General features: G+C 39.9%; 1 protein-coding gene across 7 annotated transcripts in view; it reads left to right on the plus strand.

Annotated features, from left to right (window-relative positions):
* The window catches only part of MTUS1 (microtubule associated scaffold protein 1), a 118,613-nt gene that overhangs the window by 87,813 nt on the left and 6,091 nt on the right, over nt 1-24,709 (plus strand). For 6 of the 7 annotated variants that reach the window (XM_059844715.1, XM_059844714.1, XM_059844713.1 and 3 more), the window contains 6 exons: nt 1,282-1,499; nt 13,989-14,055; nt 21,799-22,013; nt 22,535-22,640; nt 23,623-23,696; nt 23,801-23,896. In XM_059844715.1, coding sequence (XP_059700698.1) covers nt 1,282-1,499; nt 13,989-14,055; nt 21,799-22,013; nt 22,535-22,640; nt 23,623-23,696; nt 23,801-23,896 — 776 coding nt within the window. Of the gene's footprint in view, nt 1-1,281; nt 1,500-13,016; nt 13,219-13,988; nt 14,056-21,798; nt 22,014-22,534; nt 22,641-23,622; nt 23,697-23,800; nt 23,897-24,709 lie in introns of those variants that run through there. The other variant, XM_059844720.1, reaches the window with a different exon arrangement.

Below are 24,709 nucleotides of genomic sequence, written 5' to 3' on the forward strand. Positions count from 1 at the left end.
TAGAGGGTGTTAGTATTTTGAACAAGAAAACTATTTTCAAAGACTTTAAAAACAAATGCAGGCTGTTGAAGACTGATATATTAATACAATGCTGATATGTCAGTCAGATTAACATTGAGTGAGAATTAAGCTTTTGTTTTTAATGCTTTCTCCAGTTGTGAGATTGAACCTTACACTGGTGGGATGATTCTAGGGTCACTTGACAACCTTCAAACCAGGTGCTTGGGGTTCAGAAAAGATTGAGACTTGTTGCTTAGTTTGTCCCCTGGGGTTTTTTTGCATGTTCCTATCTTTCTTTTATCCAGATCTCACCTCTCAGGTTTTTTCACTCTATCGTGAAGAAATCTTGTTAAGTTGAAACTGTACAAAGTAATCTGCTTAGATGTCTTCATTAAATTGCCAAGGGATATTTATCTATTGCATCAGCCTTTTATTGCAAAATTGTTTGCTCATTCCCTTTGTGATCAAGGGGGGAAGACTGGCCCTATCTGCACAGCAGTACTGTACTCCCTTTCCAGTCTGAAGGCAGCAGAGAAACCTGAAAATACAGTGTTTATGAGTCAAGTGCTGATTTATGTAATCTGGTTTCCTCTGACGTGAGATGATTGTGTACTGTGAAAGCACTGAGGTTGCCACAAAACTAAGAATATTAAATCAATAATGTAATTTCAGGACTGTGAATATATATTGAAATATATTACATTTTAGAGCTTTCTTGAAGTCTTATCCTTGTGACTGAAAACTGCTAGCACTAAGAAATGCTGCACGACTTCTAGTTAATAAAGCTCAGGCCTCAGCTGTAGAGAGAGGAGTTTTTACAATTAAAATTTTAAAAGGAAGAAAAATAACAAAGGAAATGTAGAGAAAGTGGTTTTGTATTCAGCAGTACTTTAGAGTGCAGGAATACGAATTCTATGTTGCACACAAAAGAGGACAACTATTTTGTTAGAAATAAGTTACTGAACAGATAGGAGGACAGATATCTTGCATTTTATAAAAGTATTTTTTCAAAGCTCAGTGTGAAAAGTATGCTGAAAAGTATGCCACAGAACACATGAAGGTGAGGATGAAGTACAGAACATGGTATCCAAGGTTATGGTGTTAGGAATTAACAAATTGATAGTACCTGCTCTGCAATGCTACTGAAATAACCCTTTATCCTAGTTAGTATTTCAGCTAGTGTTGTAGGAATTTATAACTACTTTCTTTTGCACCTGTCTTTACGTTGCGGTGAGATTTCAGCATGAAATGCATATTGATTCGTTGTTGTTGTTTTCTTAGTTGACAAGGGCAAGCAGCGGAGTGCCAAGAGCTCGTGCATACGGACTCAGGCTTCCACAGATGCACGTTCACCTGGCACTAAAGCAGCCGAGTTGACACAGTACAAAACAAAATGTGAGACCCAAAGTGGAATCATCCTGCAGCTGAAAAAAGTCCTGACGTCCAGTAACCAGAAGTTTGAAGCATTAACAGTTGTCATCCAGCACCTGCAGTCTGAGGTAAAAACTCACAGCTTATCAATTTTGGCTTTATTTTGCTTGAACTTTTCTCAGCAAGGGCTTCAGAAAATATTAATATACTGATACTAAATTTTGTGTTTCCAGTGGTTTCTGTTTTCCTGTATATACTTATATATACTTATATATATATATTTTTATATATATATATATATATATATATATAAGCATCGGTTTGCTAGAAAAAAAATCAAACCCATGACACTGAGCTTTGTAGCCTCTGCATGCTTCACGTGCTCTTTAAAAGAGTTTTTAAATGTTTGTAGTCAGAGAGTCAGTCCTTCAGGGCTGAGTAGCTTTCCAAGTATGTACTTCAAGTCCTGCCCTCGTAGGAAAGACTAGTTTCAACAGATAATCTACATGGCCTTGCTTTGTTATCTGACATTGGATGGAAGAGTATTTAAGGGGTGGATATGTTTTTGAGCTACTCAGAATTAAGTCTGAGTGGTTACAGTTTTATTTATTGAATCCTGCATTGTTGATGGGGTCTTAAAATTACTAATAAAAATACAAAAATGCATTTGGAATTACAGAGTGGAATGAATCGGATGTGGCTTAATCTCAATTTTTCTAATCTGTTTGAAATATGTAATGACTTAATAAGTTTGATACTACGCTAGAAACTGTTGGTCTGTTTTGAAAACTTTTGAGAAAAGAAAAATGTGAAGTCAAGGAAATTATAACAGTTATACGTTTATACTGCACAGCTGATGCAGGCTTTAACAGCAGTTTCTCTTGCATTTACAACTAATGTTCTAAGATTGGTATCAATTTCCTTTCAACTCTTCTGCTACATGGTGATTTTACAGTCTGTATACAAAAAGCACTAAATTGTCATAGTATTCTGGCAGAAATGTAACATTCTCATGGAATAATATCTGCTTGCTTTCATTTAATCTAAAAATACTGCATTTATCTCCTAGTCTGGTTCAACTCTAAGAGCAGTGGCTCTTAGCCAGTTTTCTGGGATTGGTTTGGTTGGGTTTTTATAAACTCTTGGTTGAAACACCTTTCTCTAGTTTGAGATCTTCAAAGCAACTTGATACAAGATTTTTGGATGCCTGTCATCTAACATGATATTGTGAAATTTTAAGTTAAATTATCCCATTTGAACTTCTCTGCAATCTTCTAATTATAGTAGAATAAACACAATGATTTTTTTCAGTAACTCTTACAATTAAATGTTTTGGCCTAGTTTCTTCCCTCCAATATTTTTTATTGCAACATTTTAAAACTCGCAAATACTTTATAAATGTCGTGTTTAGTAAGAAGAAGCCTGTCATACTAATTTGCTTTTTCTAGGCTATTTTACAGGCTCTAGCCTAAATGTGTGGGTTTTTTAAAGAATATTCAGGGGTTTAATTAACGAAAAAGTGATTTTGAAGGAGGGAAGAAAGAACTGCATGGAAGAAATTAGTGATTATGCTCCTTATTTCTCTTTGTTAGTCTTTTGCAGATGGAAGGAAAAAAATATCTCTGTCAAATGATATAAAATTAGTAATCTTGGACAGTTAAGTTTGAGCACATGAAATTGAGCTAGATATGACACAGTGATGGATTTTCATACCAGTTATTGATTTTGAGATTGCTCTCTCCTTTCCTGGGGAAAGACAAATACTTGCTGAAGACTCGTTGCCTTACTCTTGTGGAAGTACCACAGGGATGAGAAGAACTCTTCTGCCGTGGTGCTGTAGGCTTAAATACTACTTGTTAGTAAGCAAACATCCTGAAGGATTTCACTGTTCAAGGGAACCCTGTGAAGAGTAGTTTTAATTTTGTTCATTTGTTTTTTTCCTTTATGGTGAGGGGTGGAGTCTGCTATAGCTAACAATCTTAGCTGCCCATACAGTTATTTGTCTGAAGTATCACTTGGGGAACTCTTTGATGTAGTTTTCAATCTCTGGATAAACTCAGGAAAAAATTTAAATTAGGCTTTAACTCATGAGGTAGGTTTTCATAGGTTAACTACTGCATAGCCAACTGAAAGTAGCCTCAGCTTCTCTGTCTTTAAAAAAAAAAAAATTAAAAACCATGCTTAGCTGATTACACTAGGAACAAAGCTGTGCTCCCATTCTTTCCACTGGAGCAAGTGTGAAGTGACATGATGCAGCCTGACAAACAGCTTGCTGGAACCAGAGAGAGGACCTGCTCTGGACTCTTCTGGTGCTGCTCTGTCCCTTCAGAAAGCCAATTCAGCCCACCACTACCAGAAAGCTAAACCAGCCAAGGAGCATTTCTTTGCCAGGTGCTGACGTGGATTGAGCCAGTGTGAGGGTGAGATGGGGTGAAGGACAGGCTGCCTGGCCAAATGGAGTAAAGTACTGGAGTGAGCACTTGGGTCACTTCAAGGCTGGGCAGCCCAGCCTGAGCCTCTTGGCAAAATCTGCTGCAGCCTCTCCTGCTTTATCTCCAAAGCTGAGGTGACTGGGATACGACTTGCTGTTGGATTTGTTTGGTTTTACTGTCATGTGGTTTTTGTTTTTTTTTTTTTTTTTCCCAAGAGTTCCCAATATATTTCTGCACAAAAGATTAAAGTTATTTCTTATGATCTCATTTGAAGTGGAATATAGCTGGGAACAAAATCAGGACTTGCTGGCAATGGCTTCTGTCAAAACTGCAGTTAGCCCATTGGAGTGAGGTTGAGAGGCTGCTGTCAAAGGGTTAAATGGGATTGAGCAATGCTGCTCTGATGTTTCTAGCTGAGCAGGAATCTCTTAAAAAACCCTGAGCTCAAACCTGTTTGTTGCAAGAGTTACCTTGGAGCTGTCAATAGTAACAGCTGCTTCTGTTAAAACTTTCCCACTTGATCTGTTTGTGTTTCTTTAGGGAGGATGGGGAGGGTGTCTGTGCTTAGCTACCTTTACCAAGACTCTTCCGAGTTAAAATATCCTAAAAGTTTGATTTCTGCCTCACAGGAGCTATTGTTGCACTGGGTTAATGCTAGATGGAAAACCTCTTGGCATCCAGAATATTTGATGGCAATGAGCAGTGTGGCTGATGAGAACATGGAGTTTTTCCATTGTTGGACAGCTGTGTGTGTGCTGGCAGTGATAGGAACATGTTAAACTGCACACTAATCACAAAAGCAAGTTGAATCTTTTAGAGTACTGTGCTTCCCCATATCCCCTGGTAATTCCTGTTACTTCATGACTACTTTCCTTTTTTTTTAAGTTCAAACAAGAAACAAAAAGTGGCAGTACAGAGGAAATGGTGAAATTGGCCATTTACAATAAGCTCATGAAGTGCCAAGGAAAGCAGTTTTCCATTAACCTTCAACTACACTGGGCTCTGAAATTTGCAGTACTGCATTTGAGTTGATCTTTTAACTTCCATTAGTATTAATTTTGAATTTATTGTCCCTTCAGTAAGAGGTATGTTCACAGATGCTTCAGATAAGTGGTTAGCATGTCTGTGATAAGTCAGGTTGGGTATGCCACTCTTGCAGCTCTCCCCTCTCTTCCCTAGCCCTTGTGTATGTTTGGGCTTCTTCAGGAAGCCAGTAAAAAAAAAAATTACTATGGGTCTAGTTTTACAGGTCTGTCCATGTCGAAAGTGTTTTGGGTATGTCCCCATGCAGTAGCTCACAGTGGGAAGGAGTGGAAGTGAAGAACTGCCAGTGCTGGGGTGGGGTGGGAATGTGTGCCTGAGAGGTCTGCATCTGTGGCTAGGAGCCAGCTGCTTCCTTGGGAAGCAAAAAACCCCTGTACATCACCAGCTGATGAGGCTGAGGCTGTGGCAGCTCCTGCCTGAGCCTCTGCTTCCTGCCTCCTGAGAGGTGTTCAGCCCCTTCCCCTGCCTCAGGGCTGCCCCCTGAGGCTGTGTGAGCCCTGCAGATGGGCTGCTCTAACCTCCAGCTCACTGCTGTGTATAAACTCTTCCATCTTTGGGAGTGGAGGGGGTTTGTTTTAGCAGTGTGGTACTAGCTTGGTTTTAAATCTAGTTTCAAATTTGTCTGTCTAAGGCAGATTTAGCTGTCAAAGGAAAGGGTAATGTGTAATTAGAATGGCTTTGTAACTGTTCAAAGTGTGAGTTGATATTTCATCTTCTCACTTTAGGGCATAAACTGCTACATTCAGAACTACTACCTAAGCTGTTTAAAAAAATTTAGATGGCAAAATGTTTAGTTATGAATATCCATTTTTATTTTTCTAGTTTAATAAATTAATCCAAATTAAGCATTTCAGTAATTCTCTGCAGATTCTTATATAGAAATGGGCTTCAAATTTGTATCTGTGAAACAGGGTACTATAGAGATGAGAAGAAGCTCAGTTTTACTGTTGTGCTTCTCTTGGTATGGTCATGGGAATGCTGCTATTTACTGGTCAGACTTTAATTGGGAATGCTGTGGTGCCATTTTTAAGAAGTTTCCTTAGTAGAGGAAGAGGCCATTTGAGAGGATATAGAACCTTGACAGTAATGTGTGGGTAACACTAATTGTGGATGTGTGACACAGGAAACAACACGAGGAATATGCTAGAAATGGTGTGAGTGAGCAGGCTTTAGCATTTCTAGGTGGAAATAGAAATTGACCATTAGTGTATGATCTGTTGTAACTGGCATTTCCTGACATGTGCATGACTGTCAGAGTCAAGATGCTAGTTTCCTTGGGAACTTAGCAGTTTAAAATAGGGGTTTTTACCATTTTGGAATACATGAGCACATCTATCAAAAATGTTTGTCCTGGCCTTTGTGGAAGTTCCACAGAAAATGTTTATATTTATCATATGAGAAGGGCATATCTAGGTTAAGGGGCAGAAGTACACATTGCATCACTAGACCACAAGAGTTTTGGAACAGTCGTATCTTTTGACCTATATGTCCTGTTGTTTAGAGCAGCTGTCTTTGAGGAAAACTTTTAGCTTTGATTTTCTAGAACATAACATCAAACTTGGCCAGTTTTCTTTAGAATTTTCATACCAGGTGTTATGTCCCAAAATATGGACATAACTTTTTACCAGAGAGAATAAGGATATGTAATTGAGATAATTTTTGTGCTTACTTAAAAAAAAAAAAAAAAGAAAAATCAGAATTCAAAATGTAATATCCTGATTTTGAGGAATGCATATATTTTCTGTTTTGTAACAGAGAGTATTTGAGTAATAGCACAGTAGTTTGCCCCTGTAGAGAAGACCTAGGTTCTGGAAGCCTGTCTGATGAGTAGCAGTTGGAAAGCAAGGAAGTTTTAGATGATTTTCAATGTCTCTATAAAATGTGGTATGAATGAGCAAGAATGTTTTGGCAACAGACTGAAAATTTGTGAGTTCTAACATCCAGAAAAAACATTTTAATCCATTAATTACTCTGAAACTAGGCTCTGATGGAAATAACCTTTTAGAAGATGCGTCAGTTAAGCAATTTAAATGGTACACCTGGGTGTTCAGAATGGGTTACAGCTGAAGAGAATTGGGAGTCCTGTCCTCTTGCTACTCCTAGCAAAAGGTGTCTTGGAAAAAGGCACCTTTGATTGAAACAAATTTGATGTTTCAGGCAACCAGTGCTGCTTTACACAAAGATCCTGATTTTCATGACTACCTTGCTATTTCTTGTAATTATTTTTTTTTTTTCAAGAAGCTGAAGAATTAATGACAGGAGCAAAACAGAGATATCTATTGCAAAATTTAAGGGAGCAGTTAGCAGAAGAAAGAAAGCAACATGTTTAAATCTTGTTTCCTTCTTGATTTGTACTATCTTTTCAGGTGAAATTCTAAACAGTCTTAAAAATGAAATTAATAGTGCATATTATGCTCAAGCGTAGGCTCTTATTCCAACATTTTGAATAACTTTATAATGGCAATAATAGTTTTATAGCTCTGAGAAAATAGTGACAGTATAACTTGTCAAAGTTATAAGGTATCTGGTGGCTACTGTGTCATTCAGATGAGTTAGACTGGGACAAAAAGCTTTAACAAAACAGTGAGAAATAAGTGATCACTTAGATGAGGTATACTTAGTTTTTATGAGATTGGAGTTTCTACAGGGAAGGAAAGAGTCATTCTCTGTGAGAAGTAAGAACTAATGTTAGCATTCAGAGGCTGTAAAGTAGCTGTAAAGCAGCAAACAGGCTTTTATAGAGAAGTAAAATTAAATAGCCCATATTATTACATCTAGACCTGTCTTTGCAGGGCCATTGCATGAAGGTGGGCATGACTTCTAAATTGGAAAACAAAGATCCCTGCAAGCCTAAGATCCTATGTAAAGCTTGCAAAAGCGTTAAGAGCCCACAAGTAAATGTGTTAAATACATAGTGACTCATAGGAATCCTGTTTGGCTGGTTCTCTGTTTTAGTGTTTTCTGCTTTAGTGTTTCATACATTAAACATCAGGGAAAAAACATCTGATTCTCCATAGATGTACCTAGTAGATAAAAGAAGTAAAATATCAGAAATTGCAGTAAATCTCTATCAGCTAATCGTGTAAATGCTGTATTCTGAGTTTTAATGCTGCTTGAAGGATGTCAAGGTGAAAACTGATGGCATATTTCATGTGGTAAGAAGGCAGTGCCTAACAGAAATGAGGCCAAGAGTAAATGAGAAGTATACATTTCACTGTATATTTATTGATTTGAGAGGGTTAATGACATTTATATTTTATCACAGTAATAGTCGCTCCTTTCAAAAATATTCATGGAGCAGAGGGTGTAAATCGTGTTTGTTGTACTGCTTCCTTGGCTCATGTCTTTAGCTTGCTTTTGCATTGAGTGATGCAGAGGAACTGACACTGCAAGGGGGTGTTAAGTGAGGTCCGGAGTAGGTGAGTTTATAAGAAATCAATTTCTAAAATTGCGAATATCTAATGAGAAGTCTTACTTAGAGGACTGGATTTTGCTAGGAAAGAAGGAACAGGGACAGGTAGAAAAACTGTGGTATAAGGACCAGAATCCTCAAATCAAATGTCATACTGCAAGGCGGATATGAATGGCCCTTTTGTTGTCCATTCCTAATTACCTCCAGGCTGTAGCTGATGACACAAGTGACTGGAGTTTATGCAAAGATGTGACTCAATTTCTACACTACAGCCAATGATGATGATCATGTTTTTATGACTGGAGCAGAACAAGGATGGAGTAGACATAAATTTCTAATGCTTTTTACCCAAGAGAAGTATCTCCTTGGATGAGGCAGACATCCTGTTGACCAATGAGACTGTACCAGTATTAAAAAAAAATCTAAATTATTATGGTTTTCCATACAACCTCAGCACATCTCCAGTAGGGTGTAACCATACATGTTACAGAAGTGCTTGCAAATTTACTAATTTATTAAGTTTTTAAATGCTCAGCATTTCTCTCTAAGTTTAATTTTAGAAGTAAGTGCTTGTGGTTTGGTTTGACAGTAAATGGCTTACAAAAACCAGACTCTTCTTTCCAAGAATAGAATTAATTTGGCCCTGTTTATGATAGTAAAACACATTTAAGTGCTTCCGTTCTTTGCATCGATGAATTTGTTTTATGCACTCTGAACAAATTTTATTTAGTCTGTTATAATAAAACGCTTTTTGAAAAGAGCATTGCGATGCTTTTATATTTAACACCTAATTTTCTACTCCTTTAAGTTTTGAGTCTTGAAATTACTTGTTTGTGAAGTGTATTGCTGATGGAAGCTAGAAGGCTGATTACAGCCTTCCCAGTCAGAGCTGTTCCCACCTGCCAGTTACACCAGTGAGAGCTTCGGCTGCTGCGCTTTGCCTGAGACCCAGAGCTGCCCGTCCTGTCTGCAGGGGGCCTGGTACTGGCATTGTCAGAGCCCTTCACCTTCCCTGGGCAGGGACCACCTTGCATCCCAGCACTGAGATGAACATTCCAGGATGGCTGCTCCATTTGTGTCATGGCAAAATTCCCACTACACGGCCTGATTCTCTGGGGTATTTCATAGCCTCAGAGTGAGTTGTGTCTCTTTCTTCACAAAGTACCAGTGCTTTGCAGTTTTTGGTTGCAGTGGTCTATAATGCTGCTGCTGAATCTGTTACTGGGGTAGACTAGGCAACTGTGGCAGCTGGCTTATCACATAGATACCAGTGTGATATAGCTGCTTGAAATTTACAAAGCAACAATTCCTGTATTTTGGAACGCAAATGTGAACTTTTCATTATTGGTTCTTGTGAATATTTCTTTCTTTAGTACAGCTCCAAAAGAGTACATATTTTGTTTCCCAAAGGAATGTGCTTGTTTAAAATGTGAACTGTGATGTTTGGATAATTACTACCAGATTGGGCAATGTTAGCTGATTTGGACCCTCATACTGTTTTCTGTTGTGATTTGCTTTTTTATATTGAGTAACTGTTGAAGGACTTGCAGCTCTTAACATGGAGGAAAAACTTGGAAAAGGTGATTAGGACTTTTTGACCAGGCACAGCCTATCTGTGGCTCTCAAAGCCTCAATCTGCAGGCAGAGCATGGGGCTCCCACACCAACATCACCCCACCTGGCCAGGAGCAGGAGTGTCCTGAGAAACCTGGAATGATTAATCTGGCTAGTTGCACATCCTCTCAAGGAAATACAAGTTGCCAGTTTGCTGTAAAACTTCATGCTCTTGTATTTGTGGTCTGCAAAGATGCTATGGCATACTTGAGGAATGCCCACCTATTCTAGCTTGAGAATGTTCAGAACCTGATGTCTTGGAGGTAACTTGGGTCTGTCTCATGTGAAGATTTGGTATAGGTATGTAGCCAGGAAGGCTGTTTGTTTGTGTGCTTGGTACAAATACCCCTCTTGCTCATTCTGGAATGTGGACTTTAGTAGAGCTTCCTGCTTTCAAAGCAGAGCAATGGAAACTGTTCAGACAGTGATATGTCCTCACCCTTGTTTGTATCTAAAATGACCCTAGGCTGGTCTGTTTGAATCTCAAGCTATAGCAAAAACAGCTAGTTGCCAGGAAAAATACTCTTAAGCCTGTAATTGGGCTGCATAACTGCCAACAAAACAAACATGAATGACAAACTTCATAATTTATTCTGTTCCTGACTTGGTAGTTTTTGTCATCTTGAAGCTGTGGTGTTCTTTAACCTTCTCCCTTGAGCCTCACCTTCTCAAGTGTCTTTGCTGTGGGGCATATGTCTACTTGAACTTGTCAAATTTTTAAAATGTGAAGGATTTTTTAACTGGCTAATTTTCCTCAGAACAAGAAATGTCCAGGTCTCCCTTGTTATGCTGAAAACTGTTTTGTAGCATTCAATGGCAGAGGTGCCCTGCTCTAATATTGCCTGTGGCAAACCTTTTATCCCTAAACTCTCTTCTCATTCTTTCCTGAAGCTTCCAGGTTTATGGCAGGGGGATATTTTGGTTTAAGTGCAACCTACAATAGAGTCTTTGAAAAAAAGTAAAAAACAAGTACCAAATAATCTACCTGATCTTTACATAAATCCATAAGTTGTACCAGAAGAAATTGTAAAGGGGTATGAAGATCCTTCATGAGCTTCTGACAACTAAATGAGGATGATCCTTATTGCTGGATTTATCTGGATAACAATGCCAAAATTGCTTGATCCTGTATGCTCCAGCTTGGTTCTGCTCTTCCAATTTCTTGTACTGATTTTTCAACTAGAATCTTGTTAAGCATAAACTAGAAGGTTGCTGGATATTCCAGCCCAAATCATATGCATACCTGTCTTTAAATTAAATACTGAAGATAGGCCCTTACTGGATTATTCCAGTGCTTTTGGTATTTTACTGCATTTAGATTTCAGATTTTGGAAACTTTAAAGTTTTCTTGGGGAAACCCCCATACCTGCAGTTTCAGTTCTCTCAGAACTTAGATAAAAGTGTACTAAGTTAACTGCTAGTCAGTCTGACTACTTTAGGTGGCTGCTTATCCATATGAGCAACTTGGTCTTCTCATTTTAGGCTGGCAGTTTTTTTCTGAAGGTATTTGTGAGCAGGAGGTGATGATACAAATTCATCTGGATTTCTTGGATTTTTTAAACTATGAATGGGCAAGCTAAACTGAGGCAACAGGTTAAACAACACCAGTAAAAGTTAATAGGGCTTAGGAGCAGCCAGAAATATGAAGAAGATTACAAAGGCAGTGTTACTCAATTTTGTTTTGGATTTTTAGTCTTAGCCTCAGTATCTGCTCTCGTTAGTCCTTAGTATCTGCTGATCGTACATGCCCTCGTTGCACCAAATTTCTTTAACTGAAAGCAAATACAAAATGTGTAGACCGCGAAGAAGCCCGTTTGGAAACACTAAACAAAAAGGTTAGCATGTCCAAAGGGTCTGCAGCATGGTACAGCCACTAGGGAGAATTTGAGATCTTTTACTGACAAAGTGGGCTGGACAAAAGCATGTTGTATCCCAGTGTGCAAGGATGCAGCTCAAATAACTCACTGTAGCATTCCCATTTTCTTCATCAGATGCTGTGTCCTTAGTGGGAGCCCTCGTGTTGAACCGGAGTGAGATGACTCATCTCTCCCTTCCGAGCAGAGAAGCAGGGAAGAGCAGGGCAAATCCTTTCAATAACTGAGCTCTCTGCTCTCCTGAGAAATTACTGTGGAGGTGGGGCGTGGTTTTCAATCTTAGCCCACTGACACTGTAAAAAGCCTCTAAGTGCTTAATATAAAACTGCAACACAGCTGCTTAATAGCCCTACCAAAGTGTAAAGTGTCCAAAGAATTGTTAAGACTGCTTAAATTGAGTGATTAAAGGGGAATCTTTCTCATACAAGGTCAAAAATACAAATATTTCTAGTAAAGGGCTGGCAGTTTCTTCTAACCAGCCTTTGCAGCTGCATAATAATTTCTTAAAACTTGCAAATGAGCACATAGCATAAAAATTAATCATTTTGATTAGTCTTGGGTCAGACCTTAATACATGACTGGGTTTGGGGTGCTTATTCTTTATAGTTTTTCTTAAGAATGGTGTATTTTACTGATTTGTTCTGCAGGCATGCAGTGAGTATTTCCTACCTCCAGGCTGGGGTGCTCTTAAGATGCAAGCCTGTGGTCAGGCTACAGTGAGAGTGACCAAGGGCAAAGGGGGAGTTTGCTGTAAAGGTGAGATTTTTCCTGGGGAGAGAACCAGCTGTAGGTGTGGCTCGACCAGTCTGCAAATTCATCTACTGTGCTCAGTTGTGGACAAGTGCAAGGCCAGTGCCTTTTTTTTCTTTTCCCTCATGTATCCTCGCTACAGGAAAAGCAAGCATGCAAAGTTTAAAGCTATTTGCATACACCGGGGCTATTGAACATAAGCCTGGGCATGGCCAGCAGCAAAGCTGCTGTATCTGTGGCTCTCCCATTCAGTTTAGGCCTCCTGTGGCTTATTTTTTCATCAACAAATTAAGTGTGAAAGCAGCGTACAGCAAGCTCGAAACAGCTAAAAATAAGCTCGGTTATCTTCAGAGAAGGGCAGTGTTCCCTCGGTGATCCCGGCTGCCGTCGGAGCAAGTGGAGATCGATCGATCTAATGTCTGGGCTCGCCTTGCATAAAAGAAGGGCTGTGGCTTTAAGTAATCGCTGGCTGCTTGTGCCAATTGCAGGAGCTGCAGTATCTGCCGCTGTCGGGAGCGCTGGGCGCGGACGCAGGATAACCTGCGGAGGCAAGGTCCAGCCTTGACGCTCGGCCCTGGCCCGACCTGCCCGGCTCGGTGGTGCCGCCGCCGCACACGCGTCGCCGATGAGGGCCAGGGGGCCGAGCGGGGGGCTGCCGGCGCTGGAAGATGGGCTGCTCTAGCAGCAAGCTGTGCCTCTATTCTCAGTGCGCTGCAGCAAGGGTAATGCGTGCTTGTTTCGCCGGGAGCCGGCCGGGAGCGCCCTGCCAGCCGGGCGCGTGGACCTTGTCACCTCCGCGCGTGGCCTGAGGCGGTGACCGCCGGGCCAGGGGGCGGCTCTGCCCGGCCGTGCCTGGGCTGCGGGCTGGGGCACAGCGGCCTGGCCTCCTGGCCGGGGCACAGCTCCTGGGGAAAGCAGGGAGATGGGCGCTTCTGCTTTGTTGTGATCTGTTCACACGTGCCTGTGATTCTCTCCGTATAAGAAACACTGTCGGTCTTAACATTAGGAGCTGTGAGTGGCAGGGTGGGTTGTATTGAACTTTGTGCAGGGCTGTGCCTTTTCTTCATGGAAGACTAAGCATTTAGCAAAGTTGATGGTTTTCTGTTTGAGTAAGCTTAAGATAAATATTTAATGCATGCCTCTTTCACATATACACGGTACTTCTGTGCCCTTGACATCTACCACTTGATTTGTTCTGGAGGCTTATGTTGCTACACCCACCGTAAAATATATAATTTATTGCTGCGAAGTAGGATTTTAATTGCAGAGCTGTCCAGGAAAAAGCTGTTTTTTGTTTTAAAGTATAACTTCCTTAACAACAGAAGAACATCTGTGTATATTGTAACAGCTGAACTGTTATCCTAAATGAGTCATATCTTGGCTTCTTGCTCTTGTTTTTCCTACAGAACACATGGAAGTTAATTATTGGAAGGTGCCCTGCTCAGACCACTAGTAACCAAACGTTTGGGTTTTTTTGTTCTTTTCTCTGCAGAGGGAGGAAGCTCTGAAGCAGCGGAAAGCATTATCTCAAGAACTAGTTAACCTTCGGGGAGAGCTAGGTAAGAATTTATTTTTGCATTCATCATGAAACAGAAATACAGCAAAGCAGATCTGCAGAAGGCAGATGCCCTGGTACTGTAATGGCAGTCATTTAATTCCTTGACTGAATTCCTCTCAGATGCTTTAAGTGCTGCGGAGCCCTGACAGCGTGACCCCAGGTTCACCGAATTCCTGGCACTGATCTGACTGCGCCTTGCAGGGCCTCCTTACAAAACATGTGTCTGATGACCAAAGCACTCCTAAAAAATGGGAAGATGGCTGACAGCATATATACTTTTGTTTGATCCCTAACTCATTTGTATGCTGTCTTCTAGAGATTCACTGGCAAAAAGTTAATAGACCTGTAAAACATACTGTGCAAAATCTGCGTTTTTGCCTTAGTAACCTGTAGGTGAATGAGTGTAAAATTAAAAGAAGGAAATGCTTTCAGGCTGATGAGATTAAATCTTTGAACTCATCCTAGTGGATGGCTGTAACGTGAAATTGAACTATTATGTGCAGAGGCTGGTTTTGTCAACTTTGAAGCTTGATTTAACTGCATTTAGAGGTATCTCCATGTAACGTATTTGAACTTAGCAGATGTTCCAGGCAGGTCTCAGTAGGGGCTGGCTTTGAAAGAGCCTGGCCTTCCCCTGCCTTTGCATCCCTCTGTCCTCTTTGTGGCAGCATTGCTGCAGGGGCAGCCATGCTCCCAACGATGCAGTGAGCTGCCTGGGGACCTAAGCCAGCTGAAACTATTGCCTGGTAGTGCTGTTTTGCCAAAGCTGCCTGCCCTGACTTCACTATGTGACTGAAGGAATACTGGGACCGGAGCAGAGAAAGGGGAAGGAGTAGCAAGGTGCAGGGTCGTATTCCCCATCAGCTGCAACTGATGTTTCTATTACCCTAAAGTGTCAACAGGACTAGAGTTTTAATGTGGAAAAGGCCTTGCAACACTAAAAAGTTATGTTATAAACTTTATAAACCAGATTTCTTTTTATTTATGTACTTAATGTGATTCTCTGAGCAACCCCATTTGTTTACCTCAAGAAAACTACTTCAGGAGGATTGCTATCAGAGCCAAAAAGTCTCTTTCCTTCTCTAGGCGTGCATCTTCAACATTATTTTTCCTTTATCAACCTAGGCATTATGTTTATCACATATCTAGAAAGGGAAAATTCTGCTCAGATGGGTAGACCAAAAGCTGGCCAACAGTTTTTGCCCATTACCACATTTGAGGGTTTTGGTGGGGTTCGGGTTTTTTTTTGAATGCTTAGCTCTTTGTAATGATGCCTCATGCTTAAATGAGCTTTCCATAAACTTGTTATCTTCCTGCTTTGATTAGCAGCCTGCTGAGCTCATAAGTGAAACTCCCATTGCAAGCATGTGCCATTCAGTAGGTTGATAACTAGAAAAAACTTCAAATGCAACTGTGCCTGATGGATCTGTGACACCCGAGTGCCCAGAGCTGTCAGACAGGGATGCTGGCTGATGTGCTGCTGGATGCCATCGTCAGCGGCTCCCCTTGCGGAGCTGACCTTCCTGGGTCAGTTCTGCAGGAGCATCTGAATGGCAGCCTGGGGCTCACTTCCTTTGTAAGGTTTCCAGACCATGGTTTCATGAAGCACTTATTTATCTTCATGCAGTTCCTTTGTCTTAACCACGTCACACGTCTAGCCTGTCTGTACTGCTCTCCTCAGCATGTAAAGGGAGTGGATTTAATTACAGAAATGAAAAACTATCCAGGTCTTCAATTCTATCTAGCTTTAAAAATAACTTGGTTTGGGGTTTTTTTTTGAAATTAAATTAATAATTTGTTAACAAGGTGTGAGAAAGGCATTCTTAAAACAGTAGCTTTAGCTGAAAATAATCTGCTTAAATACATACCTGCTAATCAGCTTTCTGTTGACACTGTTAAATGGATACAGCTGAACTTGGGTTTTCCACAGACTGTTTTGACGTAAGTACTGTGGATTCACAGTACGATCCAAGCATACATTTGCTGGGAAAGTTAAGTGCAGTTTGAATCTTATTTTGGCCATGTAGATGTTTTGTGGAGTCCCAGCTGCCATGTTTTTAATGACTGTTGGTTTGCAGTTTGGGGACAGTCTGAGAAGAGGAACTGGGTGTGCACAGCCCGGTGGAGCCTGTTCCCTGCATGCTGCCGAGTTTGAGGGTATCCTGAAGCTTGTACAGTTTAGACTTCTCAGTTTCTTACTTTGAAGTTTAACTGTGCACGTTCCCAAGCTCCTTGATTTACCTTGCAAGACCAAATTGACTTGTTTTCAGATGATCTGTTTTGCTGGATTACTGTGTATGACCATTTCTACCAAAATACCTTTTTGTTTAATGGTTTAAATAGGCATTTCTGTCCCAGAATGTGACTGCACCAGCCAGAGGGTGGTGGTTTAAGGAAGGTTACCAGACAATGCTTTCTGCTCTCAGTAGATGGAAACACGTGCAAGGATTAGCAGTCATAGGTGTTTGGGGATGGGCTTTTCCAAGGGAGTTCAAATTCAGTAACAGCTGGGTTCTGAACTTGGACTTCTTAAAATATCCAGCTACAAATACTAAACTTTGTCGTTTGAATGTAAGCACCATAGTTCTGGGAGCCTGGAGCAACTAAGGATGTCCTGCTTGTCAACTGTTTCTCTTCTTAAGATGCAAGCTAGTGCGTAAACTTCTAATTACTTGTTTAATTATGTAAGTAGAAATTGCAAGGGCTGCATATTTCTTGAGAGGTATGAAACTGTTCCTCTAAATCAGTTGCACTCCAGATTGTTTTAGAGCTGAGTCCTGCTACAAAGTAACAGGTGCAAAGTTGACTCAGCTGGCGCCAACCTTGGCCCTTTGAACATTTCCATTCGTGAGCCTTTCTCTGTGGCCTGGAGAGGCCTGTGTGTAACCTGGACAGGCAGCCAAATGCCAAACCCGTCTCTGTCACCTCCAGCTGCTGCATGGCAATTGATAAACTGTATTTCCTTCAGAATACCTTCATGTTCTTTTTTATTACTAAATTATCTTCAAGATGCTTTGGAAGTTCAGATAGAAGAGACCATTGTGTTTTACAGTGAATGGGATTTGGTTTTCAGGTTAAGGTGATCCGTAACAATACTTAATAACAGGTAGATGCTTCTTTCACTTATTTGAGACAGGGCCTGACTTGTCACACTTCACAGACTTGCCTGTTTGCCTGCTTGAACACTGTCACTTGTAGTGTTTGCAGCATAGGGGATGTGAATTTACTTCCCAGCAGAGAACTGAGTGCTTCATTTTATTTGTTCAATCAAGCCTGCTTAAATGTTGCTTAAAGCAGGCTTTTTTGGCTACCTGCCTTGTCTAACTTGCCCAAGAACAAAAATATGCAATGTGGTTTAATGTCCTGTATAATTAGTCTTGTTATAGAAGTAACACCAAGAGAAACCTGGTCATAAACTTGAAAGCATGTTTGGGCAGAAGAATTTTCAATATTGAGAATCTGCCAATACCATGAATTAATTAGTATATAGATATAAAAATACATATTGTATAGAGAAGGAAATGAGCCTGTCTGTAGCAGACTTACTGGTCAAGTGAACATACAGCTTGCAGTGTGAAATACAAGGTTTGAGCAATTAAATAATTGTAATATCAGGTAGTACTAAATACTTGGGCTTTTTTGTGGTAATTATCCCCATTTCACATCCCCCACATCTATTAAAATGCTGACAGTTTACTGTCCTAGTGAACTGTGGTTTAGAATTTCAGACAGTCTAATGCCTTTTCATAAATCATAACTAGGACAGTGAATGACTTGGACAGTTTTATGAAGATAACTACTGTTTGCAAACCATTTAATTCAGGGTTCAAAAAATCCATTGTATTTTATCTTAGACCTATGGTTATGGTTGCTTTTAGGGGAATGTAAGTTGAAAAATTTTTAATCTAAGCAGTTTGGCCATAACAGCTGTATTGGATGATGTTTTTTAATTAGAACAAGAAAAAACAGTGAAAGGAGATGCTGCACAATTGTAAGGTCTTATCTCTTGTCTACTTTTAGTGAAAATACAAAATAGCTTTCTTGGAGATACAAAAGCATATTTGTAGTCCTCTCCTTCAGCTTCAGCCACTGTTGCTGTGGTTTGGATGTGCTGCTGTTTGCACTGTGCAGGGAGTTGCCATGTGCCTGGTTCTCCATGCTGCTCTTGCAAGCATTTGTTTTATGGTTTTGGCACTTACATCTTGGGTATTTCACTATGAAGCTTTTTAAGTGGCTGATGTTTACTACTACAAATAAAGGGTAATTTTATATGTCAAAACCAGCATTTCTGCTCTGAAGATTTGCTCTTACCCAATCTCAGAAACTTTTCATGGTTTCCAAAGGTCATGGTTGGGCCAAAAAGAACCAGGTTCTTCATTTATAATTAGAGGTGTTAAGACGCCTAAATACACAGATTAATCTTGCTCCATGCTGTACTGATCAGGAGGGACAGTTGTATGATTTGGAAGAGAGGCTGGGACAACCAAGTGGAGGAAAAATATTAATATCTGGAGGGAAAAAATAAATTAATGGCTATCCTATATGAATAAAGAAGTAAAAAGACTGCTTCTGGCTGCTAAGTATAGCATTCCATATGCACTATCCTTAAAAGTGTTTAGTTTTACAGGTAGAATTGAGCAAACTTCACAGAGACATAAATACTGCATCTTTTCATCTCCCTGGCTTGATTTTTCCCTGAAATGCTGTTGGACCATTTGTTTCCTATTGTTTTGGTTTTTTTTTTTTCTCCTCGAGGTTTGTGGTCTAAAGATGTGGAATTGTGGAGAAAAGTGCTTCAAGAAGGGAAAGGAAACACAGTAGTAGTGTACAAAAGCTCTGAAGTATGCATTTCGGGTATCTCTGAAGTGGATGAGAAGTTGAAATAGATTAGTGTGTTTGCTACTGGAAGAACACATGTTGCAGTTACAAATTTTTCTTCAAAGTTTAGAATGAGTTCAGTGAGAATACTCTTCAGTTGAGCAACAGTTAAGTTTGGTTAGTCAGTGGCTAAATGTCCACATTAAGGAATTTGGAACAAATGATGGAAAAGACAAAATTCCTTAAAAAAACCAGAGCAGTCGTAAAATATATGATTCAGTCTGCAGAGGGATAGGACTGTGCAAAATACTTGCTGCACACATTTCAATCACAAGTATTTAGACAAGCTTTGGTTTATGGGACATCTCATAATTTCAAATTAACAATTCTTTAGTTGTTGTTTTTCCTGAAGTCAAGAAAAACCGTGGTCAGTTTCTCGCACCACCATGATACTGGGATACTGGGAGCTCACTGGTTGTGTAGTAGTTCTGCTTCTTTGGATGGCAGGGATTTAAGTCAGGCTTGTGATCTGCAAGGAAGCATTGCAGCCTCCAGCTCTGTGGAGGCCAGAGTTACCTTTATGGTAACAACTTTTAACTGCTAGTGCAAGTTTCAAAAGGTGTTTCTTTGCCTTTGTAACATTAGTCCTCTCATAAATCTGAATTGCAAACTGCCTGAAGGGGAACTGATGTGTCTGTTTTCTTTGACAAAGGCGTGGTTTGCTATTTGCTTTTTTCTAAAGTGCTTTGCATCATCTGAAGTTCTGCTTGCTGACATTTAAAGATAAGGCAATGATAGGCAGCAAACTCTTCTGGCTAACTGGAGGCAAATGAATAGCTCTGGCATTGCAAATAAGGAATTTGATGCTTCTTCCTCTTGGTTATAAATGAAGTGGATCATTTGAAGCATTTTGCTGCAGTTACCTCAATGGAGCCATGCAAGTTGCTTGTCTCTCAGCTATGTCTTTACTCTGCTGTAGAAGGTCAGCTCCATCTGCACGTGGCTGGCTGTGTAATGCCTCCATTTGGCCTGCTGCCTGGTTCTTGGCATTGCAATATAATGTCCCCTAACAATGGTGTTACCTCTACTCCAAAAATGTGGCAACGCAGAGTATATATATTCAATAACATTGTGCCGCTGCAATATGGAAATAGTGTGAAAGCTAATTTATTTTTTCCCTTTCCCTAAGGGAGCAGTTGTAAGAGAAGTTTCTGAAACTAATAAAGATAGGGGAGCAAAAACTTCTTCTGGTGCTGCTGCAGAAAGTAGCAAAAACTGTGAAATCTGCTTGAGTTGCAGAGAATGTTCTGGTAGGTTTCAGTTGAGCCTCTGTTGCATCGCTGCCAGTCAGAGAGTGAAGAGCATGGCCTAAATCTGTCCAGATCAGCACATCTTTTGCACAGACCCAGCATAGCTAAGCTTGCTGTTAAGCCTAATTCAGGTAGACACATATGTAGATTGATTTCCATGCAGTACAGCTCACTCTCTTAACACTTTCTTCTTCCACTGCAGGTTCCAAATGATGGTAGCAGGGCCAAGACTCTAAAGAGTTCCCTTAAAAGAGAGTGCAAATATCATCCATCAAGTTACTCACATGCTTTTAATGAGCTATAGCAAAGGAGAGTAAGACACGTGTTACTTGAGGCACTCTGCTGGGGCAGGCTGCATTCCCTTCAGCTGACCCTTTACTACTTTGGGAATCAGTCCCTGAGGATACTGTAATTTATTTATCTTAAGATTCAAACACTGTTGTGATGAGAATTTCCTGTACTGCCTGTACAAAAATCCTCTCCTCTTCCCATGCTTTTACATAGAGTTTATATTTACACTGTTTGGGCAGTGTGCCAGTCTGCTGTGAAGTGCATGCATGCATGACTTCTCCTGCCTTTGAGGATCAAGCTAACATTTTAGTTGATTTTTCTCTTAAACAGCCATTCATCTGACTAATTTATTTTAAACCATAGCACTAGAGTCTGTATAGAACTGGTTTTGCACAAGGTCAGTGACCACACATTTGGGTTAGAGATGCTGTTTCACCTTTCTTCCAGGCTTTGGGTGCAGCTGGAACTGCACAAGGCATTTGCTGCAGTCATATTAACAGTAGGAGGATGACTCCTCCTATTCAGGCCTGGCTGGCTGGACTTGAGAATGCTGAATTTCAAACTCAAAAATGCAAGTTACTAACTTTTGCCTTTCAAGCAGCTGCAAATATGGGGAGACAAACCTAGGCAGCTTTCTTAGCAGACCTGTGTTAATGCAGATGTAAAGAGAATTGCAGAGCATTTTTCTTTTCTTAATACTCTGCACTTTTTGCCTAAAACCATTCTCTGTCTTGCATATTTAAATATCTCAGGCATAAACACATGAGAGAGTACCTTTTAGATTGGCAGATCTGTATCAGGTCCATGTCAAGCTAGAATTGCTTCTTTGCTGTATATCTGAATATGGGTGTCATTAAACAAACAGTTTTCAGGAAAATAGGACTTTGAAATTTAGTTAAGTGTTTTATATGTCAAAAAGTGAAATACTCTGACAAATATTCTACTGAATGGGATCAAATGAGGTAAAGTAGCAGATGCAATTAATTTTTTTTATTGGAGCTCTTCAGTGTCTCTCATGAGACTTTCTTCCTTCCATGTCATGTCAGTCTGTCACACTTGTGCTTTTTATGTGGGCTCCTGGCTTAGCTGGATTAAATTAATTCTCAGCCTAAGAAACATGGAATTTTATATTTTTGTGAAGATCTTTTCATGTGTCCTTGGAGGCACACATTTAATGGATAAATCATATTTGTCTTTGCATATAACCATGTTGCTGTGTAATGTGTTCACTGTTTTTAATACATGTAAATGAAGCTGTGACTTTTGTATTGAACTTGATCCAGTTCCTTTCTTTTTCTTTTCTTCTTTTCTTTTGGCATCTTCAGTAACCACTTCTGCAGCTTGTGAGAAATTGGAAAGAGACAGGAATGAACTGCAAGTTGCTTATGAAGGGTATTTGCAGAAGTTAAACCAGAAACATAATGATGACTTAGCTGAGGTGGAGGAGAAGCTTAAACAGTTTTACACTGCAGAATGTGAGAAACTCCGAAGTATCTGCATTGAGGAAGCTGAAAAGTACAAAGCCCAACTCCAGGAGCAGGTTTGTAACACTCAGAGTAGAAAAGTTCTCTAGCAACTGCTTTCTGCTACAAATGAGCCTTCAAAGAATCCTGGGTTTTGCTAATAACAGTTATTTAATGTGAAATTCCACTTCATTGGAGCAATAAAAAATACTACCGCATTAAGCTGTACAGATCTTGGGCTTATGTTTTAATGTGGTGGAGATTGGTTGTGTTCTGCCAGTTTAAGTTATTTCTAGAGCTTCATGGGATATTTGAGTCAGCTTGAGTTGTAAGATTTCTAGAAACACACCTGCCCTCTGACCTTGCTTTGCAACTCCATGCGTGTGAGAGATGCATACATTTTCCTGTTGGTAGTGGTAAACTGTATGGCATCATTCTCATTTATTAAGTCTTGTACATGGCTTAGCTTCTACTTTTGAGTCCAGCTAGACCATTTTAAATGCACTTGGCATAGTGCATGAAGCCATTGAAACAATGGTTTAAACAAGGGTTAAGTTGATGCAGGTAAGGGGAGAAAAATCATGTTGTCATATTGCAGGTGGACAATTTAAATACCACACATGAAAGCTTTAAGCTGGAACTTGAAAACAGACACTCAGAAAAAGTAGAGGAGCTGAAAAAGGAGTATGAATCCTCTTTTTCAGGCAAGTATTTTGTATTTAAGTATGTATGCTATAGTACTGCTAGTTACAAACAAAAGTATTCGTTTTGATCATTGTGTCCACTTCACTGTTCTTTGTTCAATGTTTAAAAACATTGGCTGAATTCCTTCCATTGGAACTGACAATTTTACATACAGCAAAAACCATGATCCCGTTGTAGTTGAATGAAACTTTATAAATAGTTTGAATTAAAGTGACTTTTTCTTGCAGTAAAAGACACCTGAATTGCCCTCAAAATCTCAAGTGACTGAATAATTCCTCCCGCCCCCTAGTTCTGTAAGCAGCACCTCAAAACTGAAAATGAGGAGGAGTAGGGTTGTGTGCCTTCCATAACAACATGGATATGTTAAGAAATATTATACACTGTGTACTGTACACTGTGGCAGAGGTGTTTTTCAGGGAGGGGGTGGTGACGTGCTCCGGTTTAAATGACATTGCATCTCATTGATTTAAGGGATGAATATTTCCAAACTCCTTCCAACTCCACTTGATAGCTAAGTTTTCAGTGATACTTTTTTGTCTTGAAGACTGTTCATGCTTCTATTGCTGTCAAAGAGTAAACTCCTCTGCATGGCATCCAAAGTAGGAAAATAAATGGTTTTGTAGAAGTTTGTGGAAGACACAATTTCAATTTTTGTTGCGATGTTTCCTTCCATAAACTCAACTTTTGTCAGATGTGACCTGTGCTTAGTAAGTCCATTTGTTGCATGCAGATGAATGCTCCCAAAACTGACAGGCTGTCCGCTAATGAAATGGATATGTGAGGGCACAATCAGCAAATCTGAAGTGGGAATAAATCTGATACTTCATAAATGCTTTGCATCACTTAATGATAAATGTTCTGTGTTGCCATCAACTGTATCTATGCAAATATTTGTAGGCTGTCTCTTCAGGCTGTTTCTTTTCAAAAAGAATTTTCATGTCTTATGTGGTATTAAAAATCTGCAAAAATAATTTGTTTTAGAGCTCAAGAGTTCCCATGAATCTGAAAGGAAGTCGCTTGAAGATTCCTTTAAAGAGAAGCAGGAGTTGCTGGAGGTTTGTTAAGGGCTGGGTTCATTGCAACAGTTTAAAACTTGAAAAGCAGTTTGGATACATGCACTGAATTCTTGGCCTAATGATACAATATATTTACATTTCAGAAAAAAATCGATGAACTAAAAAGTGAAAACAACTCTCTGAGTGAGAAGCTGAAATTAGAAGAACAAAAACAAATAGCCAAAGAAAAAGCCAATCTTGTAAGTCTTGATCTTCCACAGCAATGTGGATAAACAGATCTTGCCTGGGTTTATTTTATTGCATAATGCACACAATTTGCAATGAAGCCTGATAGAGGTCCCATACATAATATTTTTTGGGAAATGGTTCATCTGCCAGAAGTTTTTCCCAAGCACTGTGATGCTGTGTATTGACTTTACCGTTATAATTCTATAAAGCTGTTGGATATCTAAGTCAGGGGTGTAAATAATAGCCTAAGCTAAACTGAAGACCCATGTGTGCACAGGAGTTGCACGCATTGCATTTTCCTGGACAGTCAGTAAGTGTTTTACCAGTGCTATGATCAGTGTGGGCCTACATCACTACTGCAAAGCTCATTTCTAATGCATTTATTCAAACATTGATTCTTACTTCTTGCTGATTTAGCCTTCAAAATAACTTTTATTTTGTCCTGCCTTTCCTCCCAAGGCTGCTGTTGCCTCTGATGCTCCGGGGATAGCAATGTATTCTGAGAGAGGGTTTTTTTATGCACTGGGTGGCAGGGGGTTAGACACATGTTTAAACATATTTATCTTTCTAGTTACCCAGAAGAAAGTGGAATACCGGTAGGATTGTTTATACCACAAAGAAAAATTCCACACTTAAAGACTCACTTAGGATGCCTCTAGTGGAAGTTGCCCTAGTTTTCACTGGAATTTGTTTTGTATTGTTTTCTTATTACTTATTCTAGTGGCGGGACAGAGCTGCCACAAGAAGTATCTGCAACCACAGTATGTTGCTGTGGCAGCGGGAGTTGGAGCTGTAATTCCACAGGCACGCTCACATGTTGCCTA

The sequence above is a fragment of the Haemorhous mexicanus genome, chromosome 4 (assembly GCF_027477595.1).
Source record: "Haemorhous mexicanus isolate bHaeMex1 chromosome 4, bHaeMex1.pri, whole genome shotgun sequence".
Classification (NCBI taxonomy): domain Eukaryota; kingdom Metazoa; phylum Chordata; class Aves; order Passeriformes; family Fringillidae; genus Haemorhous; species Haemorhous mexicanus.